Source organism: Leucoraja erinacea, chromosome 9, assembly GCF_028641065.1.
Source record: "Leucoraja erinacea ecotype New England chromosome 9, Leri_hhj_1, whole genome shotgun sequence".
In the NCBI taxonomy this organism is placed as follows: domain Eukaryota; kingdom Metazoa; phylum Chordata; class Chondrichthyes; order Rajiformes; family Rajidae; genus Leucoraja; species Leucoraja erinaceus.
This window is the reverse complement of record NC_073385.1, coordinates 50,475,664-50,499,950: the sequence shown is the minus strand read 5'-3', so window position 1 is coordinate 50,499,950 and position 24,287 is coordinate 50,475,664. Positions and strand designations below refer to the sequence as shown.

Below are 24,287 nucleotides of genomic sequence, written 5' to 3'. Positions count from 1 at the left end.
GTATTCTCATAGGCAAAATATCGCAGAAATGCTTTTCCTGATCTTTAGTTGAAAGCTCTATAAATGACTGATTTTTAAGATTTATGTTTTTTGTTAACTAATGTTATTAAAGCATATAGACCAAGGCTAGATGTGTGGGTTTAGGTCATAGAGCAGCCATATCTCACTGAATGGTGAAGTATGATTGATGGACAAAGTGGCTTATCCTCTTTCCTGTGTGATGCTTCAACTACTAAATGTGGCCATTAAATTTGTTTAAGATAATCCCAGCTCTTCATCTAGCCAGGAAAAAAATATTAATTTGACAATCAGCACTTGCCATTAATTTCAAGCCCATTTATAAAATTGAACCTCTCAACTAATTTCATCACAAACAAGAAACAATAGTACTCAGCACATTAGGCACCACCTTTGTAGATAGAGAAACAGTGAGTAGAATGAGTAGAATGATAACCTGTAGCTTTTTCAGCAGAATATTGACACTAGTTAAATCCTTTCCAAAGTTTTCAGCATGCAGCTGTGATTCCAGCTCATCCATCCATTTGTTCAAGTCCTCACAGCCCTGTGAGAACAGCTCTGACCGGTTTGCTTGGAACAGGCGATGTGCTTTGTCCTTAGTGGTCGAGTCCAGGATTTCCCACCGATGATGTAGTTCATCTAGTTTCTCTGAGACAACTGGTTTAAATTCTGGCTTTTCATCCATCAGTTGCTTTCCTTCCTGCAATCATGAGAAGATCACCAGACAACATGAAGATGACATGCATTAGCATCACACAAGCTGTAACTACTAATTGTCATACAATGTAATTTTAAAGTTGCTGTTGAAAAGGCAAGACAATGATACAACTGTATCTGCATGCTGGTCTGTGAACTCTGCAATTACTTTTGCTTTTAGTTTTGACATTTACTGATAATCGATAATGGTACAGTACAAAAACATATATGTCTAATGAAGAATGCTAAAGAGATGCTCAAACACTAATTTTAAGGCAAACTATGTCCTGCAATATTAAAGAGTCAAATCCATTTGGATGGTAGTCAGTAGCCCAACAGGAATTTAATCTAGGGGTCCTGGAACTGTGAAAACAATCCCAAAGGCTGGAGAAAAAAAAATCCCTGAAGAGCCTACGCTAATTTTAAAAGGTTATTTAAGTGTCACACTACTATAAACTGATTTTTGTTATTGTTGTTTTAATATAGTGGGATCCATTTTAAATGCTACATTAAAACTGTATGATTCAAAGGCATTGAATCCACCATATGTATATTTTACTGTTTGCTTAGATAATCTGAATTCTCCCAACTGAAAATGTTACCTTTTTTCTTCAAAAGTTGAGCAAAAGGGCAAACTGTTTTGTATATGTTTGCAAAGAAATATGCCAGTGTCAATGTTAGGATATTACTTATAATGACTGTAGGATAACTAACGAAAGTGAAAGTTGAATACAAGCTGTGGTTAATGTCAGAAGTGGGAGATGAGTTGTCACTTGGCCACTCCACATACTTAATGTTCAGATTACATTAGGTCAACCAGTAAAAAACAAATAATATGCTTTCCATTTACAGTGTCAACCAATTGATTTGCAGATTGACTCGTGATTTCATGAGACTTAAAGGAAATTAATTATTATTGTGATTATCAGGAAACTTTCTCAGTGGATAACTTGTGACAAATCTCAGGGTCAGGATTAACTTACTGTTAAGTAACACTTCAATTTTACAACTTTCACTATTATTTTCAAGTTTCTTCAATAGTCTTTCTTTCTAATAGTTCCTTGAGCACATTAGAGTTTTGAGATACATGCATTCAACCAACCTTTTGTCTGTGCTCACCTTTGTTAAACATGCCTTTAATACTAAGGCCTTTTTCCCTCAAATCCCCCTCCTCAACCTTTCTGTCTTTGCCTCCATCTATAAAACACTCGTTATCTTCTTTATTTGTATGACTGACTTGGCAAATGAAATTCCTTGTATGTTGCAAAACATACTTGGCTAATAAAGTATTATTGTGATTGTGAAGTATACACACGTGTGGATCACTGCCTAAATTGTTTAATAGCTCTCTTATAAAGTGGCAAAAGATTATCATATCACGTAAATAAAAATGCTACACAAAATGGTATTTTTTATTGTAAATATATTTCAGAACCTGTATTGTCTAAATTTAAAGACGATGAATATCTATGGTGATTCCCTAATTGGTAATTCCTGGTTTACAAAAGGGAACATCCTCGTTTTTTTAATCTCAGGGATGTCTTCATAAGGCGTGACATTTGGTTAAATATAAAATTCACAGGTGGCTCATTTAGACTGGAAATGGGACAATCACAGGAAACATTGTGATTTACCTTTAGCTGGACTTTCAAACAATGGAGATCATACCCTCTACAAATAGACACTATAATTATTTTCAAATTCAGTAATAAAATCCAGCTTAATAGTCTCAATCATTTTAAGTATTTTCATTAAAGGCACTGTGTTCTGAGTTGAAATATTTATGAACAGAAATACAACCTTGGTTGCATCTACTAAACAAATGAACTTCAATGGAACTACATGGCAGAAACAGTGCGCAATGTGCAGCTGCCTCTAGATTACATGATTAGCACATGATGAAATGATGAATTTCTAATCTTTAGTATGTCTGTTTTGCGCATACCTTGCTCCAAATTGGCTAAATCAGTGCACAAGACAGAATAAATTATTTCCAATAGCTGTATACCCAGATTGTATTAATCACCATGGCAAGATTGCATCCTTTGGAAAAGGCTTTAAACTTTTTTAAATAGCTTTCAATTTACTTTAAGTATCCAGTAATTGGACACATTTTTTAAAACCGATTTCAATTACTTAAAATTAATCACTTGCAGGAGTGGATAAGACATTGGATAATAATATTTTTGTGACTTTCAGATAAATCATGATTTTTAAGTTAAAAAAAAGAAAATAAGTATTCTAAAACATTTCCGATTGTGCTACTTCAAGAAAGAGTTTAATGTATAATAAAAGCCTCAATTTACAAAACAAGCATAATACTCAGTACAATTTGCCTGGATCACTGATAGTCACAAAACTAGAAAATCTAGTCTGCAATGCTGTAACAATTTGTGTTGAAGAGTGATGAAGTTTAGATGTCATGTCTATTAACCTTCCGTGCAGTGACTTAATCCCAGGAAACTGCATTACAAAAAATAACCTTTAGTTGAAAATATTCAAACAAGATATTAAAGTATATCATTACTTATTACATAATAATTAACAACAGATGCAAAGAATTGAGGGGAAGGAAAATTTATCTGATAGACGGCATTGTCACAAATCTGTAGTATTCATTCACATTCCTGTATCCTGCTTTATTTACCCAGTCGATTTTGTCCAGCCACTCCTTGTTTGATGCCAATTCAGCCATAAATGCTTGATGCTTCTGCCATTTTGTGTGAAGATTGCGAGCTTCATCGTAAGAAGTGTCCTGGGCTGTTAGCATCTTCTCGTTGATCCAAAAAGTAAGCTAGAAGCGGGAATAGGCAATACACAATTTTCATTTTAAGTGTGGTCTGAAATAATTACAGCATAATAAGAAGGTACACAAAAAAGCTGGAGAAACTCAGCGGGTGCAGCAGCATCTATGGAGCGAAGGAAATAGGCAACGTTTCGGGCCGAAACCCTTCTTCAGACTGATCAGGCCGAAACCCTTCTTCAGACTGATCGGGGGTGGGGAAAAGAAAGGAAAAAGGAGGAGGAGCCCGAAGTCTGGGGGATGGGAGGAAACAGCAGGGGGACTGAGGAAGGGGAGGAGACAGCAAGGATTAACAAAATTGGGAGAATTCGATGTTCGATGCAGACTCCCCAAGTGGAAAATGAGGTGCTGTTCCTCCAATTTCCGGTGTTGCTCGCTGTGGCCATGGAGGAGACCCAGGACAGAGAGGTCAGAGACGGAGTGGGAGGGGGAGTTGAAGTGCTGAGCCACCGGGAGGTCAGCTTGGTTATTGCGGACCGAGCGGAGGTGTTCGGCGAAACGATCGCCCAACCTCCGCTTGGTCTCACCGATATAGATCTGCTGACATCTAGAGCAGCGGACGCAATAGATGAGGTTGGAAGAGATGCAGGTAAACCTCTGTCGCACCTGGAACGATTGCTTGGGTCCTTGAACGGAGTCGAGGGGGGAGGTAAAGGGACAAGTGTTGCATCTCTTGCGGTTGCAAGGGAACGTGCCCGGGGAGGGGGTGGTACGAGAGGGAAGGGAAGAATTGACAAGGGAGTTATGGAGGGAGTGGTCTTTGCAGAAGGCAGATATGGGGGGAGATGGGAAGATGTGGCGAGTGGTGGGGTCACGTTGGAGGTGGCGAAACTGATGGAGGATTACTTCTTGTATGTGACGGCTGGTGGGGTGAAAGGTGAGGACTAGGGGGACTCTGCCCTTGTTGCGAGTGGGGGGGGGGGATGGGGAGAGAGAGCAGTGTTGCGGGGTATGGAAGAGACCCTGGTGCGAGCCTCATCTATGGTGGAGGAGGGGAACCCCGTTCCCTGAATAATGAGGACATTTCAGATGTCCTGGTGTGGAACGCCTCATGCAGGGAGCAGATGCGGCGTAGACGGAGGAATTGGTAGGGGATGGAGTCCTTACAGGAAGCAGGGTGGGAAGAAGTGTAGTCCAGACAGCCATGGGAGTCAGTCGGTTTATAGTGTATGTCGGTTAGAAGTCTATCACCTGCAATGGAGATAGTGAGGTCAAGGAATGGTAGGGAAGTGTCGGAAATGGTCCAGGTGTATTTGAGTGCCGGATGGAAGTTAGTGGTGAAGTGGATGAAGTCAGTCAGTTGTGTGCGGGCACAGGAGGTGGCACCAAAGCAGTCGTCGATGTAGCGGAGGTAGAGGTCGGGGATGGGGCCCTGGTACGTATTGAACAAGGATTGCTCGACGTAACCGACAAATAGGCAGGCATAGCTGGGGCCCATGCGTGTGCCCATAGCTACGCCTTGTATTTGGAGGAACTGGGAGTGGTCGAACGTGAAGTTATTGAGGGTAAGGACCAGCTCCACTAGGCGGAGGAGAGTGTCAGTGGCTGGGTATAGGTTGCTTCTCTGGTCGAGGAAGAACCGGAGGGCTTTGAGGCCATCCTGGTGGGGGATGGAGGTGTAGAGTAACTGGACGTCCATGGTGAAGATGAGGGGGTGAGGGCCTAGAGAATGGAATGCGCGGAGACGACGGAGAGCGTCTGAGGTCTCTTGAACATAGGTGGGGAGGGATTTAACCAAGGGTGATAGGATGGATAACAGCATAATAAGAGGTTGGATATTGAATTCTGAAACATCTTTTCAAGAAATATTTTCTGATTTGATTATACTTCCTACTACAGGCATCAAAGAACTGAATACTTTAATTTAACCAGCATTAGTTAGATTCATGAGCAGAAAGGACTGAGTGATTTTCCTTTTCCGGTTTCATAGAGGCCAATAAATATACAGCAATGACTGCGATCAGAACATTAAATGGTATCTTTTCCATTAATAGAGAGGAGAGCTGAAGGAATTCTTGCCAAATGACATGGCTGCATAAAAGTAAGTGGATATAGATAATTGAACAGTTATAAGAGCACCAGTCCAGAAATAATAAACATTTCTGATTAATGTTCAATTCAGTTGAATTGCTTTTTGAAATGAGCTAGGGAAGGACCAGAGAACTTTGATAAGACGCTTCAGATTTTATCATTGCAGCCTGAGATGTTAACCATTTCACTCCACAAATGTTGCCAAATTTTTCAATAGTTCCATCAATTTTATTTTTGCTTTCAAAGTGCTTTGCCTCACTAGAAATTTTATCAGTTTTCATTCTTCACCCTGTAGTCTTAACAGTGTGGAAACAGGTCCTTCAGCCGAACTTGCCCATGCCGACCAACATGCCCCATCTACACTAGTCCCACCTGCCTGCCCCCCCCCCCCATCCCATATCCCACCAAACCTACCCTATCCATATACCTGTCTAAATGTTTCTTAAAGGTTGATAGAGTACCTGCTTCAACTTTGGCAGCTGGTGCCATAGACCCACCACCCTTTCTGTAAAAACTTACGCTCCCATTAAATCTGTCCCCCCCTCTTCTAAAACCAATGTCATTTGTAAAGTTAGAGTCAACTACGTACAGCATAGAAACAGGCCCTTTTGAGCACAATGTCTATGTTGTACTTAAACAAATCTCAGTTATCTGAAATAATTCCATGTCCCTCTATGCCAAGCTCATCCAAGTAGTTGGCCAGATGCCTTGTAAATATTGTTTCTGATCCTGCCTCTACCACCTTTTCTGTCTGGGCTTATTCCAAATAATAATTGCTCTTTGTGTAAAAATATGTCTCTCAAATCCACTTTGAATCTCTTCCCTTTCACCTTAAAGCTTTGTAATTATAGACACTCTAAACATGGGAAGCAGACTTGGGTTATCTACTTCTGTCATAATTTTATATACCGCTACCACCTCACCGCTCGCGCTCCTTTTCTCCAGGGAAAACAGATCCAATCTCTTTTGTAACTCATGCCCGCCAATCCAGGCAAATTGGAAAAAAAGGAGACACAAGAGAATGAAGGGTTTCGACCCAAAACATCATCTGTCCACTCCTTCCTTAGATGCTGTCTGACCTACTGAGTTCCTCCAGCATTTTGTATTTTGCCCAAAATTCCTTGTGAACCATTTCTGCACTGTCTCTAGATTAATCACATCTTTTCTGTAGTGTGATGACCAGAATTGCTTTCACACAACTCTTACTTGATACCTTGGGTGATGAAGCCAAGCTTGCCATGTTCCTTCACCACCCTGTCTACCTGTGTTGTCACATCAACAAAACTATCTACTTGTTCCCCTTAATATTCTTATAGAATCTTTTAGGAATCTCCTCCATTTTATCTGTCAGGAATATCTCATAAGGTCATAATGTCATAGGAGCAGAATTAGGCCATTCAGAACATCGAGTCCACTCCGCCATTCAATCATGGCTGATCTAGCTTTCCGACCCAACCACATTCTCCTGCCTTCTCCCTAAAACCCCTGATACCCGTACTAATAAAGAATCTACCTGCCTTAAAAATATCAATTGATGGCCTCTATAGCCTTCTGTGGCAAACATTTCCACAGATTCACCACCCTCTGGCTAAAGAAATTATTTCTCATCTTCCAAAAGGAACGTCCTTTAATTATGAGGCCCTGACGTCCAGTCCTAGACTCCCCACTAGACTCCCCACTAGATACTCTCTAGAACTTACAAAATTCTTAAGGGGTTGGACAGGCTAGATGCAGGAAGATTGTTCCCGATGTTGGGGAAGTCCAGGACAAGGGGTCACAGCTTAAGGATAAGGGGGAAATCCTTTAAAACCGAGATGAGGAGAACTTTTTTCACACAGAGAGTGGTGAATCTCTGGAACTCTCTGCCACAGAGGGTAGTTGAGGCCAGTTCATTGGCTATATTTAAGAGGGAGTTAGATGTGGCCCTTGTGGCCAAGGGGATCAGAGGGTATGGAGAGAAGGCAGGTACGGGATACTGAGTTGGATGATCAGCCATGATCATATTAAATGGCGGTGCAGGCTCGAAGGGCCGAATGGCCTACTCCTGCACCTAATTTCTATATTTCTATGTTTCTATACTCATGGCCCCATTTTGCCCTCCTAACATCCTTCCTACATGTATCCCACTTCTCGTATACTCATCATGGGACTCACTTGATTTCAGCTGCCAATAGCTCCTATTTTTCCCAACCAGATCCTCAATATCCCTTGTCAACCAAGGTTTCCTGATCTTACTAGTCATGCTCTTCATTCTATCAAGAACATGCTGGCCTGAACTCTTAACTCGCATAAAAAACCTCCAACTTGCCAGCCACCCCTTTACCTGCCCCTCGCGATCAACATTTGAGAGTTCCTGTCTGATGTCTTCAAAGTTAGCCTTCCCTCAACTTTAAACTTTAATTTGAGGGACAGTCCTATCTTTGTCCATGGCTATCTTGAAACTGGTTATTGGTCCCAAAGTGTTCCTGCACTGACATAGCAACCACTTCTTCAGCCTCACAACCGAAGAGGATGTTGAGTGTAACCTCTTCTCCAATAGGGTTGTCTCCATGTTGCTTCAGAAAACTCTCCCAAGCACACTCAACAAATTCTGCCCCAGCTAATCCTTTAGCACCAAGGCAATCCTGGTTAAAATTAGGGAAGTTAAAATCATCTAGAACTCATAATCATGCACCTTCCGTGATTTCCTTTCATATATGCTCCTCTAATTCCCGTTTGGGTGGAAGGACTAGAGTATAATCCTATCAATTCCCCTTTTTTGATTTAGTTGCGTTGGATCCTGGCAGTTTGCATGATTTATGAAAAGAAGCTGGAATGTTGCCTATCTGCCAGTTTAGCAACACAATGAGTCAAAACCTGATCACATTGAAAACCTCGGTCCAAATCAACAGCCATCCACACCATTGCATGGCGTGTTTGCATTATGAGCATTCACGGCTCAATGATCTTTGTGCACCAACCAAAACAATAATTTTAACACATGAATATAAGAATATGGTTGCAGTTGTTTCAATAAAGTGCTCGAGCTAAGGTACGTAAATTTTGAATGAAAAGATATTGGCCTAATCTGATAGAATCACAAACCTCTTGGCAATTCTGTTGGAAGTGTTGAAGATCACGGTTGTCTTTTAAATGTTCAGTTACTTCTGTTGCCTTTTTCCTATTTTCTTTGTACCTAGAATAGTGGTGATATCATATTAGAACCAGAATATTAAAAAGTAGAAGAAAGCTTTAATCGTAGCCGTTACTTTGACAAATATGCTCAGTCCTTTAAAAGTTTACTTCTTACCTTTCTTCAATAGATTTTATCTTGTCACGCATCTTGTCTTTAAAAATATTTCCATCTGCGATGAGCTTTTCTCCTTCATCGATTGTCCCAATGATTTTGTCTTCATTGGCATCCATGCTTGTCATAATACCCTCTTGCTTTTTCATTGCACCATCAGCTGCCTCCAAGGTTTTTGGCATTTCAACATGCATCAAGCTGTATTCCTACAGGGAATATGATAATATTACCCAAAAGTATTGCTCATGACCTTTTTGAATAGTTAACATTTGCAGGAACACATTATTTCACTCCCGTAAGCTTGATTAAACATGCTGTTCTCCTTCAATCTCTCCCCTAAGACCCTGTACACAATGCAAAATTATAGGCTTGGATAGAGTGGATGTGAAGAGGATGTTTCCACTAGTTGGAGAGTCTACGAATAGAGGTCATAGCCTCAGAATTAAAGGACATTATTTTAGACAATAGGTGCAGGAGTAGGCCATTCGGCCCTTCAAGCTAGCACCGCCATTCAATGTGATCATGGCTGATCATCCACAATCAGTACCCTGTTCCTGCCTTCTCCCCATATTCCCATATCTTCAAGAGCCCTATCTAACTCTCTCTTGAAAGTATCCAGAAAACCGTCCTCCACCACCCTCTGAGGCAGCGAATTCCACAGACTCACAACTCTCTGTGTGAAAAAGTGTTTCCTCATCTCCGTTCTAAATGGCTAACCCCTTATTCTTAAACTGTGGCCCCTGGTTCTGGACTCTCCCAACATCGGGAACATGTTTCCTGTCTCTAGCATGTCCAAACTCTTAATAATCTTATATGTTTCAATATGATCCCCTCTCATCCTTCTAAATTCCAGAGTATACAAGCCCAGCCGTTCCATTCTCTCAGCATATGACTGTCCCACCATCCTGGGAATTAACCTTGTGAACTTGCGCTGCACTCCCTCAATATCAAGAATGTCCTTCCTCAAATTTGGAAACCAAAACTGCACACAATACTCCAGATGTGGTCTCACTAGGGCCCTGTACAACTGCAGAAGGACCTCTTTGCTCCTATACTCAACTCCTCTTGTTATGAAGGCCAACATGCCATTCGCTTTCTTCACTGCCTGCTGTACCTGCATGCTTACTTTTATTGACTGATGAACAAGGACCCCCAGATCCCATTGTATTTCCCCTTTTCCCAACTTGACACCATTTAGATAGTAATCTGCCTTCCTGTTTTTGCTACCAAAGTGGATAACCTCACATTTAAACACATTAAACTGCATCTGCCAACTCACCCAAGTCCAAGTCATCCTGCATTCTCATAGCATCCTCCTGACAGTTCATACTGCCACCCAGCTTTGTGTCATCTGCAGATTTGCTAATGTTACTTGTAATCCCTTCATCTAAATCATTAATATATATTGTAAATAGCTGCGGTCCCAGCACCGACCCTTGCCGTACCTCACTTGTCACTGCCTGCCATTCTGAAAGGGACCCGTTAATCCCTACTCTTTGTTTCCTTTCTGACAACCAATTTGCTATCCATGTCAGCACTCTACTCTCAATACAATTCACTATCTTGGTGTGGTCTTACTCCAAGTGTGGTCTCACTATGGCCCTGTAAGGAGACGAGTAGGAATTTTGTTACTCAGAGGGTGGTGAATCTGTGGAATTCATTGCCACAGAAGGCTTTGGAGGCATAGTCAGTGGATATATTTAAGGCAGAGATAGATTGATTCTTGATTAGTACAGGTGTCAGAAGTAATGGGGAGGAGAATGAGGCTAGGAGGGAGAGACAGATCAGCCATGATTGAATGTCGGAGTAGACTTGATTGGCCGATTGGCCTAATTCTACTTATCTTTTATGATCTCACGAATCATGATACGATACAATAGAACTTTATTTATCCCAGGATGGAAATTGAAGATGATTAGCTCCTTATTCCCAGGCCTTGCTGTTGCCACAATCTGTTGGCAAATCAAATTCCTTGTATGTTGCAAAACATACTTGGTTATTAAAGTAGGATTATAATTATGATTATGAATCTAGCAAGGTGATAAAAAGTATATAACAGCTGTTGGAGAGTTGGACGGTGACATCTCTCCAACTCAGCCCATGCATCTGACCATATTTTAATTCTTACTCCGGTGATTTTTCTTTTTCCTAAACATTTTTGACAAATACATGCCATTCATAAGTGCACGCATTAATTGTTCAATTCTGTCTTGCAAAAACTATGGATTAATTCTGAATATAAAAATTCTCTGACTTCATTGATATGTCATAACCGATTCTCAAAAATAATTGCCGTTTAATCAATGGAATCGATATGTAATCAAAAACTTTTTTAGATGATGCAATACATGTAACAGAATTATTTTAATCTTCATTTGCAGCTTTTTATAAAACTGTGTAACATTCACGTTTAGCTCTCAAGATGAGACCAAACTCTCTATTACAGAGAACAGAAGAAAGTCAACATGGTTACAGTGTTTAATTAACTAACTCATTCTTTTACAGTTTAGTTTAGTTTAATTTAGAGATACAGTGCAGAAACAGGGCCTTTAGCCCACCGAGTCTGTGATGACCAGTGATCCCCATATACTAGCATTATCCTGCACACTAGGGATAACTTACAATTCTTACTGTAGCCAATTAACCTCCAAACACCTGTATGTATTCAGAATGTCGGATGAAACCAGAGTACCCAAAGAAATCACACGCGGTCACAGGGAGAATGTACAAACAACGTACAGACAACACCTTAGTCAGCATTGAACCCGTGTCTCCGATGCTGTAAGGCAGCAACTCTAGCGCTGCCCCACTGTGCCGTTATAGTCAATGGATAAAGGATTTCAGATATATTCCCAGGTTAACATCCCAAATGCTATTATTCTACTGTGCCTTAAATTAAATTTACCTTGGTATAAATTGTAGAATATGATATATTGGAAGGATATTTTTCAATTAGAAGCAGAATAAATTATCAATGCAATCCCAAAATCTGTTCAGAAAGCTCGTAATAAGGATGACGCATTCTAAAAAATTAACCTTGGATCAAGGAGGGTCAATTTAAGGGTCTGTCCCACTTTCCCGAGTTATTCACGAATTCTCCCGAGTTATTCACAAATTCTCCCGAGTTTTCGCCTTGATTCAAACTTGCAGGATGTTCGTAACGAGTCCGCAGGATGCCGTACGAGTCCGTAGATATATCGTGGCGGCTCGTTATGCCAGCCGTAGGTACTCGAGGCATCAGGTAAGTTGGGACATTTTTTCCAGCCGGAAAAAAAATGTCCACAATTTAAAAAAATAGTTCTGAGTACCTACGGCTGGCATAAGGAGCCGCTACGATATATCCACGGCCTCCTACGGACTCATTACGAACATTCTGCGAGTTTGAATCAAGGGGAAAACTCGGGAGATTTGATGAATAACTCGGGAAAGTGGGACAGGCCCTTTACAATGATTATATTTGTACAAGTGCCGAATCTGCCACTCGCATCAGTTATCAACGTGATAATATCAACAGAATAAAACGTTTTAATTTAGTTTTAGTTCAGTCATTTTTGTATCTTTGCATTTGATTGCTACTACACATACTTAGCTTTACTTAATAGATGAGAGCATTTGCACTGTCGTTGAGTCCGTAGTATTATTGCAGGTGATGATAACAACATACCTGGTTTCTGAGAATGCTATCTGCTTGTTTGCTGTCCCTAAGGAACTGCTGATATCCATGGGACTGAGAGAGAAGATCCTTTCTGTTTTCCCACATCTGATGAAGTTCATTCCAACCAGTGTTCAATCCTTCCAATCGGTGCTCTAGTATTTGAAACTGTGGGTCTGTTTCTCCCTGTGTTATCACGTGTCCGCCATCTCTGATCTTCTGATAATCTTCCTCATAACGATCTACCTCGTTTTTTATGGCGTTGTGTTGGCGGAGGAGCATTTCTGCTTCAGGTAAGGAGTTTGGTTCATCTTCAGAAGCGATGGTTTTTTGAGTTTTGGATAGCCACAGCTGAAAGTCATCCAAATCTTGCAGGAATTTCTGCAGTTTGCTGGCTTCACCAAGTGATTCTTCACGACCCTGAAGAGTGTATTTCAACTCATCCCAAGCATCATTGGTTTCCTTGAGCCTATTCAGGATATCTGAGGCATGCTTAGGATAATCATCTGCTAATGTATGGGCTACATTCTGCAACTCTGGGAGCCTGGATTCAATGGCAGCCAGGTCTCTCTCAATCCCACACAGCTTCCTCTGAATGGTCATTACACCAGCTAAGTCATTTCCCAGGTCTTGAGTTGATTCAATGAGTTTGGTTTTCTCACAGATCCAGACTTTCGTCTCATCACACTCGAGATAATAATTCTGAAGACTTAACGCAGAGTTCATATTGTTCTTCTTTATCTCCACTAACTTCTGGAATATCATCCATCTGCAAACAGTATCAACACAAATCTTATGGCAAAGTATACAGCTCATACCGTTCAGAGAATCAGAAGATAGTCACCAATCTAATTCCTGGATTGAGAAGGTTTAATTCATGGATTTGGAATGTTAGCCCCAGTAAAATCAAGATATTATAAAAATGTTAAACATTTTTAAAGTCTACATTAAAAACCTGCTATCTAAACCAACTCACAGGAATCTGCCCAACTTCCCACACCAATACCAACAGTGACAACCTGTGCTTCAGCACTTAGAGGATGAGCAAAGGGTGGCAGTCAACCACTCCAAAAGGCAGCTAGGCTTTAAGATGATGCTGGCACTCCCCAAATTAAATTCCTTTACTCGTTTAATCTTGGGCATTTGGGTTCACCATTCCCTCCCTGGAACCCCATAGCAGATAAAGGGAGACAAGGAAGATACGGGGTGAAAATAAGTGTGTTGTTCATGCAGCTTGTGGGGCAGAAGCAGCAGACATGTTTTTTTCCCAATTTATAGAACCCTGGGGTCAAGAATCAGACATCATCTCACTGAGTGCAATGACTTAGCCATGTCCACAAACCATTTCCTTTCTTGCAACACATGCCCAAGATCAGCCTCCATACTTTTGAGTTTCCATGTGAAACTACCTCATGCCAACATAACTAATCCTGTCAATAACAAACTCTGGACCGCTTCCCTAAGGAGAAGACCTAAGATAGAATGGTTATTCACAGTCTCCAAGTGTAATGGGTTTGTTAAGCCAAATTTGTCTACAAAGTCTGCTGCATAACACTACCCCCTTTCAGCACTGTGCAACTAATACTTAAAAATGATTATTTTGGAGTCATTTCACATCACCCCGAAAATTCAACCCACTCTTACTGGCAGATGGGAATTTCTATCCCATTGTGTGTCATTGATGCCATTTCTGAAACAGGGCCATTTGAGATGGTGCAGTGGAGGGGAACTCAGACCATATTGGGCAGGTCCAGGACTTACGCGGGGTCAAGGAAAGAATGTTCACGTCGCGGCCCTGTTTCCACTAATCTTTCCACCACCGCGCACAAGAAGCACAAGAAGCGCAAGCCACAATTGTATGCAGATGCCGAGAAGTGTGTTCAGTTCTGGCTGAACAATTTCTAATCTTGTGATGTGGACTTGATAAGAAGAAGGACTTACGCAGTCGCAGGGAGAACATGCAAACTCCACACTGAGGTCAGGATTGAACCTGGGTCTCCGGCACTGTGGGGCAGCAGCTACACCAGCTGCCCTGCGACTTAGAAGTCTCTCTCTCTGTGAAAGGCAACAAATGAAAGATGTACCTTTGGTTCACATGATCCTGACATGCTTTAACCTCCTGTGTGCTAGGATGGCCACTCTCTATCAGGTGGTTTGCTGCGTGGTTTACGTCATTGATCTGAGACCCCAGGTTGTTCATTTCCTGTTCCAAGGTTTCAAATCTAAAAGCAGCATTAGGTAGAATTCAGTAATGCAGAATATGACATCCTTTTGGAAATTATAATGAACAAGAATGCACTTTTTTGCTAAAATACCTAATATAGCATTACAGGTGCACAACCTTTTATCCGAAGTTCCAAATAACGAAAACCTCCGAATAGCGGACATTTTTTCAGTCCTTGAAGAAAGATCCTTGAAAACGTTCACCGAGGGCGGCCCGCAGAGGTGACAGCGGAACCTCCGGTCGGTCCTCGAAGAAAGGGGAACTAAATCCCCATTCATAAAAGAGAAGGTGAGGGTATATTGCGCGGGAGGGTTAATAATTGACAATCTGCTGCTGCCTGCCCGCTGAGTTAAAAAGTTCCCACGGTAGACTCACGATACACAGATAATTCGTGAGAACCTACACCCCTCTGCTTCCCGGCCATGTGTGTGACCCCTTCCCTCCCCTCTCCAGCTCCCCGCGCATTGCACCGGCGCGGGGGCTTTGCACTGTCTTCACGTTGGAGCCAGTGCCAGTCACCGGAGACGTCAGGACCAACGGGACACCGACCCCCAGGCCCACTGCAAGTACGGAGAACCCAGAGACCCACAGCCAGCAGCAGCCCAGCCCCGTTCCAATTCCAGAGGAACAGGCTCTCCGCTGTCCCCGTAGGGACAAAAGCTGATGGCTCGGGCTGTGACGTCTCCGGCCACCCCCCTGTACAGGAGCTGAGACTGGGAACTGTGGGGTTGTTTGCAGTTGCAGAGGGAGGGGGCAAGGGCGGTACAGTTCCCAGTCTCAGCTCCATTCCAGGGGGGTGACCGGAGACGTCAGGACCAACGGGACACAGACTGCAAGCACGGAGATCCCATAGACTTACAGCCAGCAGCAATTCTAGCCCAGCCCCGCTCCAACTCCAGAGGAACCCGGGTTGCGGATGAGGGGGCGCAGCTCGGGCTGTCTCCGGCCATCACCCTGGACAGGAGCTGAGAGATGTCAGGACCACCAGAAGCCGCTCCCCGATGCGCCGCTACAGCGACAAGTGGCAGTTCGCCCACAGCCCGAGCTGCGCCCCCTCATCGGGACACCGACCCCCAGGCCCACTGCAAGCACGGAGATCCCAGAGACTCACAGCCAGCAACAACTCTAGCCCAGCCCCACTCCAACTCCAGAAGAACCCGGGTTGCGGATGAGGGGGCGCAGCTCGGGCTGTGGGCGAACTGCCACTTGTCGCTGTAGCGGCGCATCGGGGAGCGGATTCCTCTGGAGTTGGAGGGACAGGGAGACACAGCAGCTTTTGAGAATGGTGGGCAATCACTTCCAAAGTTCTGCCCACACAGTCAGTACACCTCTCCTATACTTGTCTCCCGCACTAAGATCATCTCGGAGAGAATGATCCCAGCCTAACCCTCCCTATTCTCTCCTATTCTGCAAGAAAAAACTACATTGAAGACTCAAACACGCGATCGAGTAACTGCCGGGATCTAGGCGCAAACTCGCGATCTTGCGAATATGAGCCGAGCACCACTGAGCCAGCCGTTAAAATCTACGCTAAAAATCTTCCATTCCGAAAGCTGAAAAATTCTGAATTACGAAAATTGTCTGGTCCCAAGGCTTTTGGATAAAAGGTTGTGCACCTGTATAGCATTATTAGTCTTTTATTATGCTTTTCAGTTTTATGCCACAGTTATGTTGAACATCATTGAATAAAATTGCTGTGGAACAGCTTGGTGTGTCATTAATCAGTGGCAAACTGCCTTTCATTATTGGTCATGAACCTGTAAAAATGAATGCGTAACACAAAGCTGTAATATCATGGCGGTTGCTTTGATAACGTTTGAAAAGCACAGATTACTTCTGTGACAATTCTTAAAACATTCTGAATCCTTGAATGAAATCACCAGCTTTTAACTACGCATTAGGCCTACATAATATGCACTGCATGTAAGCAATAATTTAGCAGCAGATTAACAATAGATAAATCTCTATCATATCATAATTTCTCGCCAATTAACAAAAATTTAAGATAGAATCTTTAAAACATAAAAATTACAAAAATAGACATCACAGGGAGCAACAACTCAACTCACCCATGAGAAAATGGATGAAATTGGTCATAATGCCATTTTTACATCCAAAATGATTTTATTCCCATTATTTAATTAACAGTGATATTGGGTGGAGTGGAACACCTGTAGGTTTCCCATCAAGTAGATTAGTTTAAAATACTCATTCCATGTTCGTTTTCAATATAAGCTCTGCAGCTACATTAAGGTGGCCAAGGGCCTTTCCTTGAAATCTTTTTTCTTTCAGCCTTTTTAATGCAGCCACACCAAATGCTTATCATATTTCTGTTTAAATTGCCTCTTCTTTAAAAGCATTTTGAGGCAAAACGTTCTAACGGTTGGATAAATAATGGTTTACTACTTATCCTTTCACACATCATAATTTTGAAAATTTCCATTCGTTCCCACTTGAACCATTTCTATTCCAGTGAATACCCTAAGGAATTTCCACTATTGTAATAATCAAAGAATGCCCCCAATCGAATATGAATAAAATCTCAACAGAGCATTATGAACAATAATATTGAAGGCTATACCGGCTATAGCAATGTTCATGTTCAGATGAAAGCTCTAACCTAATCACAGCTGTTTATATTGGATAATGATGCAATTTTATGCTCCCAAACACATGCGATGAATGTATTACTCACTTGCATTCCCATGAAATTAAATAGATGATGTTGTAAACTAAAGTAAGACACTTATGGAAATAGTTTGTGATATGCAGCAATCATCTAGTCCTCCAGCGGTGCCGCATGATTGGCAGTCCTGCCAACAGTCTCTGTTTTTTCGTATTTTTTTTAATTTTTAGTGCATTTTAAAATCTGTGTAAATGTTCTCCGGTTTGTTTTATGTGGGGGGAGGGGGAGGGGAATTTTTTTTTCCAGTTTCCTACCTTGCCGGAGATGCGATTGTTTTCCAGGTCACATTCTCCGGTTGCTCTGCGGCCAACCATCGATGGAGCTGGAAGCCACCTCGGACTGACTTTGAGCCCCACCGCAGGGCGTGGACTTAACATCGGAGTCGATCCCTTGCCTGGGATCGCTCCAACGGATAGTACATCGAGGGCTCGCAGTCTCGGGAGAGGCTAGTCAGGAGCTCCAACGACGCAGAGGGTCGACCAACCCGGCGCGGGGGAGCTGACACAGCGCATTCCCCCCCCGATGAAGGAGCTGATCGCCCCGATGCGGAGGGCCAAAGCGCCTCCGGCTAAGGGGGGTAAAGATTGTCCCGTCAACAGAGGCCTCGAGGCCCCCGACTGCAGGAGAGCAAAGAAGGGAAGAGATTTTAACTGTTTTTCCGTCTTCCATCTCAGTGAGGAATGTGGAGGAGTCATTGTGGTGGATGTTTATGTTAAAATGTATTTTGCGTGTTCCTTTGCTTTTTATTTGCATGACTGACTTGGCAAAAACAATTCCTTGTATGTTGCAAAACACACTTGGCTAATAAAGTATGATTGTGATCATGATTGTGATTGCGCTCTTAATAAGGACAAACTAGGGTGATTACGAGCAGTGCAATTCTGAAATAGCTTTCTCCCCGCCAATTCATTTGTACAACATTAATAACTTTGGTTATAAATCCAATTTTTCATGCATTATGAAGAGCCAATCAATTGCTTTATGCGCACTTGCCAAATATTTAGGGTTTTGAAAATGTTACTTAAATACTGTGAGAATGATGGGTTTCACCAGACCTGTATTAATAAAAGTACGATAAATAATCAGCTTTTACCTGTGCTGTACCACTTCCAAATCCTCCATTTTCTTTGGAATCTCTACCCCCTCCAGCCATTTTTCCTTCTCATTCATCCACAAGTCACACGCATCAGCTTCACTAAACATCACATAGAGAGCGAGAGCATCCTGGAGATGTTGCTTCCGTAGATCAGATAGAGCCACGAGATCTGCATATTGCTCCTTTACCTCCCTCCGCCGGTTCATTATATCTGGCAATTTTCTAAATTCTTCCGGGAGACTCTGAAACTGCTTATTTAGACCATCAATAGCTGTCCCAGACTTCATGATTTCATCTATCTGATCTCTCTGTTTCTTCATCAGTGTCTGTGTTGAAAATTCATCGTGGCCGACATCGTCTGAAGACATAAGACGATAAGTGTCCTCTAACCAAGTTTTGAGATCATCTGCATCCACTTGGAATTGGAAGAAGCTTTGTGAATGCAGAAGATTTTGCTTGCGGAAAGCAGTCAATTCCTCCAAATCCCTCCACATGGAGAAGACCTCCTCTATTCTTTTCTTGATCTCTGGTGCAGCAAAGTGGTTCTCTGCAACCATGTCATTGCCTAGTTTAATAGTCTGTTGCAGATGATTCCTGAGACTACCTAATTCATCCTCCAGGGTCTTGTGCTTGCTCTGCAGAATCATAATGCTGGTAATGTCTTTCCCGTAATCCTGCGATGAGAAGATCTGCTCTCTTTCTCGAATCCAGCTCTCCGTTTCGTCCATCTCCCAGAAGAACGTCCAAAGATGACGTGACTGCTCAAGGCGTGCCTTCCTTTCCGCTGCCAACGCACAGAGCTCCTCATAACACAGTTCCAGATGATCGACACGGTCTTTGATAACATTGGGATCACAGGGTGTGTAACCTGGAAAAGAGGATTACTGGAATCAATGGCTTTTCTTGCCGAAGACGCTCTGACGTGTAACCTAATTTTTGTCTCCCAAAGAGATGGGAAAAAAATATTTAGTTAGACACAACCTCCTCTAAATCATTGTTACCAAACAGGGAAATGTCATGGTATGATGTGATACCGCAATGGAAATGTAGTAAATTATGCAACATTTTAAGAATATAAAAACTGCTTGATGCATGGGCAATATATCGGTAATAAGCACAACAGGGGCCAGAGTCTGATGGGCAAATGGAAACCAAGCAATTCATCCTCATGATCAGACTCTCTGCTCATAATGGATCGGCTTCTGCCATAGGGATAGTAGAACACCGCCAGCGTTCACCATTGTTATTCTGTGAAACCGACAGCAATTGCAAGATTTTCTTTGTACAAACAATTACATTGTTGCCATCAACCACTTGATGCACATTATGATATAGTCCTGGTTGTGTGAATTCTGGGGTCAGTGTGAGAACATAGAAAATCGGTGCAGGAGTAGGCCATTCGGCCCTTCAGGCCAGCACCGCCATTCAAACAGGCCCTGTAGCCACCGAATCCTCACTGGCCATCGATCCACTGTTAATACTAGTTCCATGTTGTTCCACTTTCAGATCCACTAGCTACATATTCGGGGTAATTTGGGAAGTGGGAGGAGCCTGGAGCACCCAGAGGAAATCCACACAATCACAGGGAGAACATGCAAACTCGACCAGAGGTCAGGATCAAACTGGGTCCCTGGCGCCATGAGGCAGCAGCTCCAGCAACTGTGTCACTGTGCCGTTGGTAGAGCTATTATACCATAGCACCTTTTTTGTAATCCAAGCTGCTTACAATGAGGGTAATGTGTGCAGGATGGTGCAGAGGAGGAGGATATCACAGGAACATAAATATGCACCTTCTCCTTCAGTGAACTTGAGTGCTCCTGCATTGATTATTTTCATCCTGTCAGCCTGAACCACAATGTCAGCTTCCTGCAAGGCATGTTTCTGCAGAAGGTCCTCCACACCCATCAAATGCTTACCACAATCCTGTGATAAGAGTCGTATCTAAAATTAAAAAAAATTCTATTAGCTTTCTAAACTAACATGATTTTGTAAAAACTCACACATATTATCAGAATATCGTTGTTCCTAAATATGTCATTTAAATATCCATGCACACAAAGATCTTAAAACTTCTAAACAGACTAATTATGGCTCAATAAAAATGCTGTATTTTAATTAGTTCCATGTTGTTCCACTCAGACCCACTCGCTATATATTCAGGGGAATTTTCAATGGCCATTTAACTTTAATTTTCAATGACCGTACCAACGACACAGTGGCACAGTTGGTAGAGCTGATGCCTCACAGCACCCAGAGACCAGAGTTTAATCCTGACCTCTGGTGCCGTCTGTTGAGTTAATTCCTTTCATGGACGCTTTACTGTGGCCTTACAAACTTATTATCTTCAAATATTTATCCAGTTTGTTTGGAAAGCCAGTACTGAATCAACATTCAACATCTTCAAATAGAGTGCATTCCAGGTCAAGAAACTGTTTATCCTCAGATCTTCTTTGCTTCTTTTTCCAATCACCTGACATTTGAGTCCTCTAGTTATTGATGCTTCTGCCAATGGAAACATTTCACTTTATTTAACAACAGGAAATGGGGAAATAGAGGAAATGGGAGCTCGCTGAGTTTTAAAGGCAGATTCTCAGTGTATTTGAACTGTAAGTTCAATCACGTCAGTAAAACATTACATAATCTATAATAGGAGTTTTTAAAAAGATAATTTGTACTCATAACTAGAATCTCAGATCTAGGTCTCAGATCTATGGAATGCATTTGCTGTGGCACTTGGGAAGTCCGGGATGCTTTTGGTGTCATCAAAAGATGGAGCCTTAGCTGCAAAGTTTGTTATTTTTAGTATGTGTTAAAAAGTATGCTTTAGTGTTCCTTAGTTTGTTTTATGTGTGGGGGGGTTGGGGGAAACTTTATTTTTCCAATCTCTTACCTCGACGGAGATGCAATTTTTTTCAGTATTATAACTCCATCCCCACTGGGGCCTAACATCGTGGAGTTGGCGGCCTTTCCTGGAGACCGCCGGGCGCTCCAAGCTGCGGGAGTCTGCGGGACTTTAACATCCCGGAGCTTGCGACCCTTTTAGCGGTGATCGAAGCTCCAGCCACAGGGCCTGTGGACTTTAAGATCATGAAGCCTGCGGTCTCTGGTAAGAAGAGGCTGACACGGGAACTCCATGCCACGGAGAGAGTTTCAACCACCCCGATGCGGGAGTTTCGATCACCCCAATGAGGGCTTCAATCATCAGCTGCGAGGGCTTTGATCGCTCCGACTGCTGATGATTTGACTGCCCCGACCGTGGGAGAACAAGAGGAAGATTAGACTTTATTGCCTTCCATCACAGTGAGGAATGTGGAATCCACTGTGATGGATGCTTATGTTGACTTTTATGTGGTTGTGTGACTGGTTGCTTTTCATTTAATACGGCTGTATGGTAACTCAAATTTCACTGCACCTTAATTAGGACATGTGATAATATATTGTCCTTGAAACCTTGAAACATTTATAATATGATCAATATAAAAGGAACTAACAGGTACAATGAAAGGTTACACAAAAATGCTGGAGAAACTCAGCGGGTGCAGCAGCATCTATGGAGCGAAGGAAATAGGCAACGTTTCGGGCCGAAACCCTTCTTCAGACTCAATGAAAGTTTATTTTCAATAAGTATAATCTAAAAATTCTGATAATCCACCACTCATAGGAATTTGGCAACAGAAGAAGAAGGTGGAATAAAAGAGTGAGCTCAAAGGGAGATGTACAGCCACCCTGAACCCAATCCCCGGCACACGCATATTGGAAGAACAGCACTTCATATTCCGCTCGGGCAGCTTACACCCCAGCGGTATGAATAGTAATGTATCTAATTTCAAGTAACTCGTGCGTTACCACTCGCACTATCCACCCCGCATCCTCGTTGTCCTACTAGTTTCACTGTTTGTATCCCTTCGTTATCACATCCGTCACAGCCAACAGCTGACCATTGTGGGCTCAACCTTTCCTTGATCATTGATGTTGTCTCTGATTTGATCTGTACCTTTTCATATCTCTAGTTTCCATCTTCCCCGACTCTCAGTCTGAAGAAGGGTCTCGACTTGAAACGTCCACCTAATACTTTTTTCCAGAAATGCTGCCTGACCCGCTGAGTAACTCCAGCATTCTTTGTCTGTTCCTGGCTACAAACCTGCTCATGTTCTCAACCCCTGCTGATTCAGAATCCAACCCCAGTTCTGATCCTCAGTCTATGCCCACATTCTGTATTCCAGACTGGGCTGTGCTCTGGATCCACAGCTCTGGCCATCCACCAAACTTGTACTCTGGACCCCATGTTTATATTACAGACTAACAGTGAGTCAGACACTGGGCCATCAGAATTTCCAAGTAGTAGAAACAAGCAACCACAGATGCTGGCTTACACAAAAGGACACAGAATGCTGTAGTAACTCAGCGGGTCAAGCAGCATCTCTGGAGAAAATGAATTGGTGACATTTCAGGTCGAGACCTTCCTTCGAACTGAGAGTCAGGGGAGAGGGGAAGCAATTGAATGCTGCATTATTCGAATTTCACTATTTTGCCTTTGTTTCGCTTGAAAAAGAACACAAAATTGTCTGTTGCAGATACATAAAAAACTATTTCAACACATACTTTCATTTCATCCATCCAATCAATGATGTGAAGCATCTCCTGAAAAATCTTCTGAAGGGCCAGGTTCATTTCCAGCCTTGCTCGCCGGGCATTGAGCAACTCCAGAAGATATTCCCATAGTCGCAGGATGTTTTCTTTCCTGGCATTAATACGTGTAATGTCGTGGTAATTCTCGGCCTCCAGTTCCTGTGACACATCCATAAGAGTCTGCACACGTTCTTCATAGGCTGCAATGTCAGTTTCAATTGCTTCATGCTTCTTCATTGCTGCTTCCACAGCAGGCAGGTCATAGCCAAAGTTATCCTGCAGACAAATTGTATAAATGAAACAATAAGTACATAAGTGACTGCAACAGTTCAGGGACAAGACTCATTCCAATGACTGTATCCTACTAGAAAAAGCAAGCGCGTACATGGACATGGTAACTTTTCCAGGCAAGGAGGAAGATGCTTGGATGGCAATGTTTTGGCAACATGCTTGGTGCTAGAGTAGAATGACAAGATTCTGAAGCTTTTGCGCGTTACTTTCACTTGCCGTTTTATAGTAGCGTGCAGAGCAAGGCATCAGAAGCCAGATACAGCAGCAGACTGAAACAGCCATTAGAAGTAATTGGCTCAAGGAAGAATTCAGCACGACTACGAAACACAACATCGACTGCAAGATGAACGTATTTTAAAAGCTTTTCTATTTCAAGTATAACCTGAATGATTAAATATATGCATTTAGCATCACAGCCAATGTAATGCAACAACAACAAAAAAAAACACAAAGCACCTTTATCCGGGTTATAGGGTCTGAATGAACAGATTCTGTAGTGGGAACATGAAGGACAGCTGATCAGTGCATCATTCAACACCCAAATGCCATCACCTGCTCCAGATCCCAATGCCCAGAATAGAGCTTGTATATCCAGACAATATAACCTCTAGTAGATAGTTGCATTAGAATGTATTCATATCGGTTTGGAATATTAAATAGTCTCTGTAATGCCATGACTGTTTTAAAAGTGTTTTGAAAGCCCAATGGGCCAGATATTGCTGGAAAAGCTAACAGATATTAAACCATGAATTTCACATTATTAAAGTGCAAAGCATCTGGCAAATTCACAGAACTTCATTATGCAAAGTTCCAGAACTTGAGAATAAACCTATAGGAATAAATGACAGCTCATCCCTCAACCTACCCTGGTGTTT

General features: G+C 42.4%; 1 protein-coding gene across 3 annotated transcripts in view; it reads right to left on the bottom strand.

The window, feature by feature from the left end:
• Positions 1 to 24,287, bottom strand: part of LOC129700363 (spectrin beta chain, non-erythrocytic 1-like) — a 199,973-nt gene that overhangs the window by 68,200 nt on the left and 107,486 nt on the right. For all 3 annotated transcript variants that reach the window (XM_055640786.1, XM_055640785.1, XM_055640787.1), the window contains 9 exons: positions 23,095 to 23,397; positions 20,283 to 20,433; positions 18,490 to 19,360; positions 14,571 to 14,708; positions 12,499 to 13,255; positions 8,838 to 9,040; positions 8,633 to 8,723; positions 3,362 to 3,508; positions 455 to 718 (listed from right to left, as the gene is read on the bottom strand). In XM_055640786.1, the coding sequence (XP_055496761.1) occupies positions 455 to 718; positions 3,362 to 3,508; positions 8,633 to 8,723; positions 8,838 to 9,040; positions 12,499 to 13,255; positions 14,571 to 14,708; positions 18,490 to 19,360; positions 20,283 to 20,433; positions 23,095 to 23,397 (2,925 nt within the window). The remainder of the gene's footprint in view (positions 1 to 454; positions 719 to 3,361; positions 3,509 to 8,632; positions 8,724 to 8,837; positions 9,041 to 12,498; positions 13,256 to 14,570; positions 14,709 to 18,489; positions 19,361 to 20,282; positions 20,434 to 23,094; positions 23,398 to 24,287) is intronic.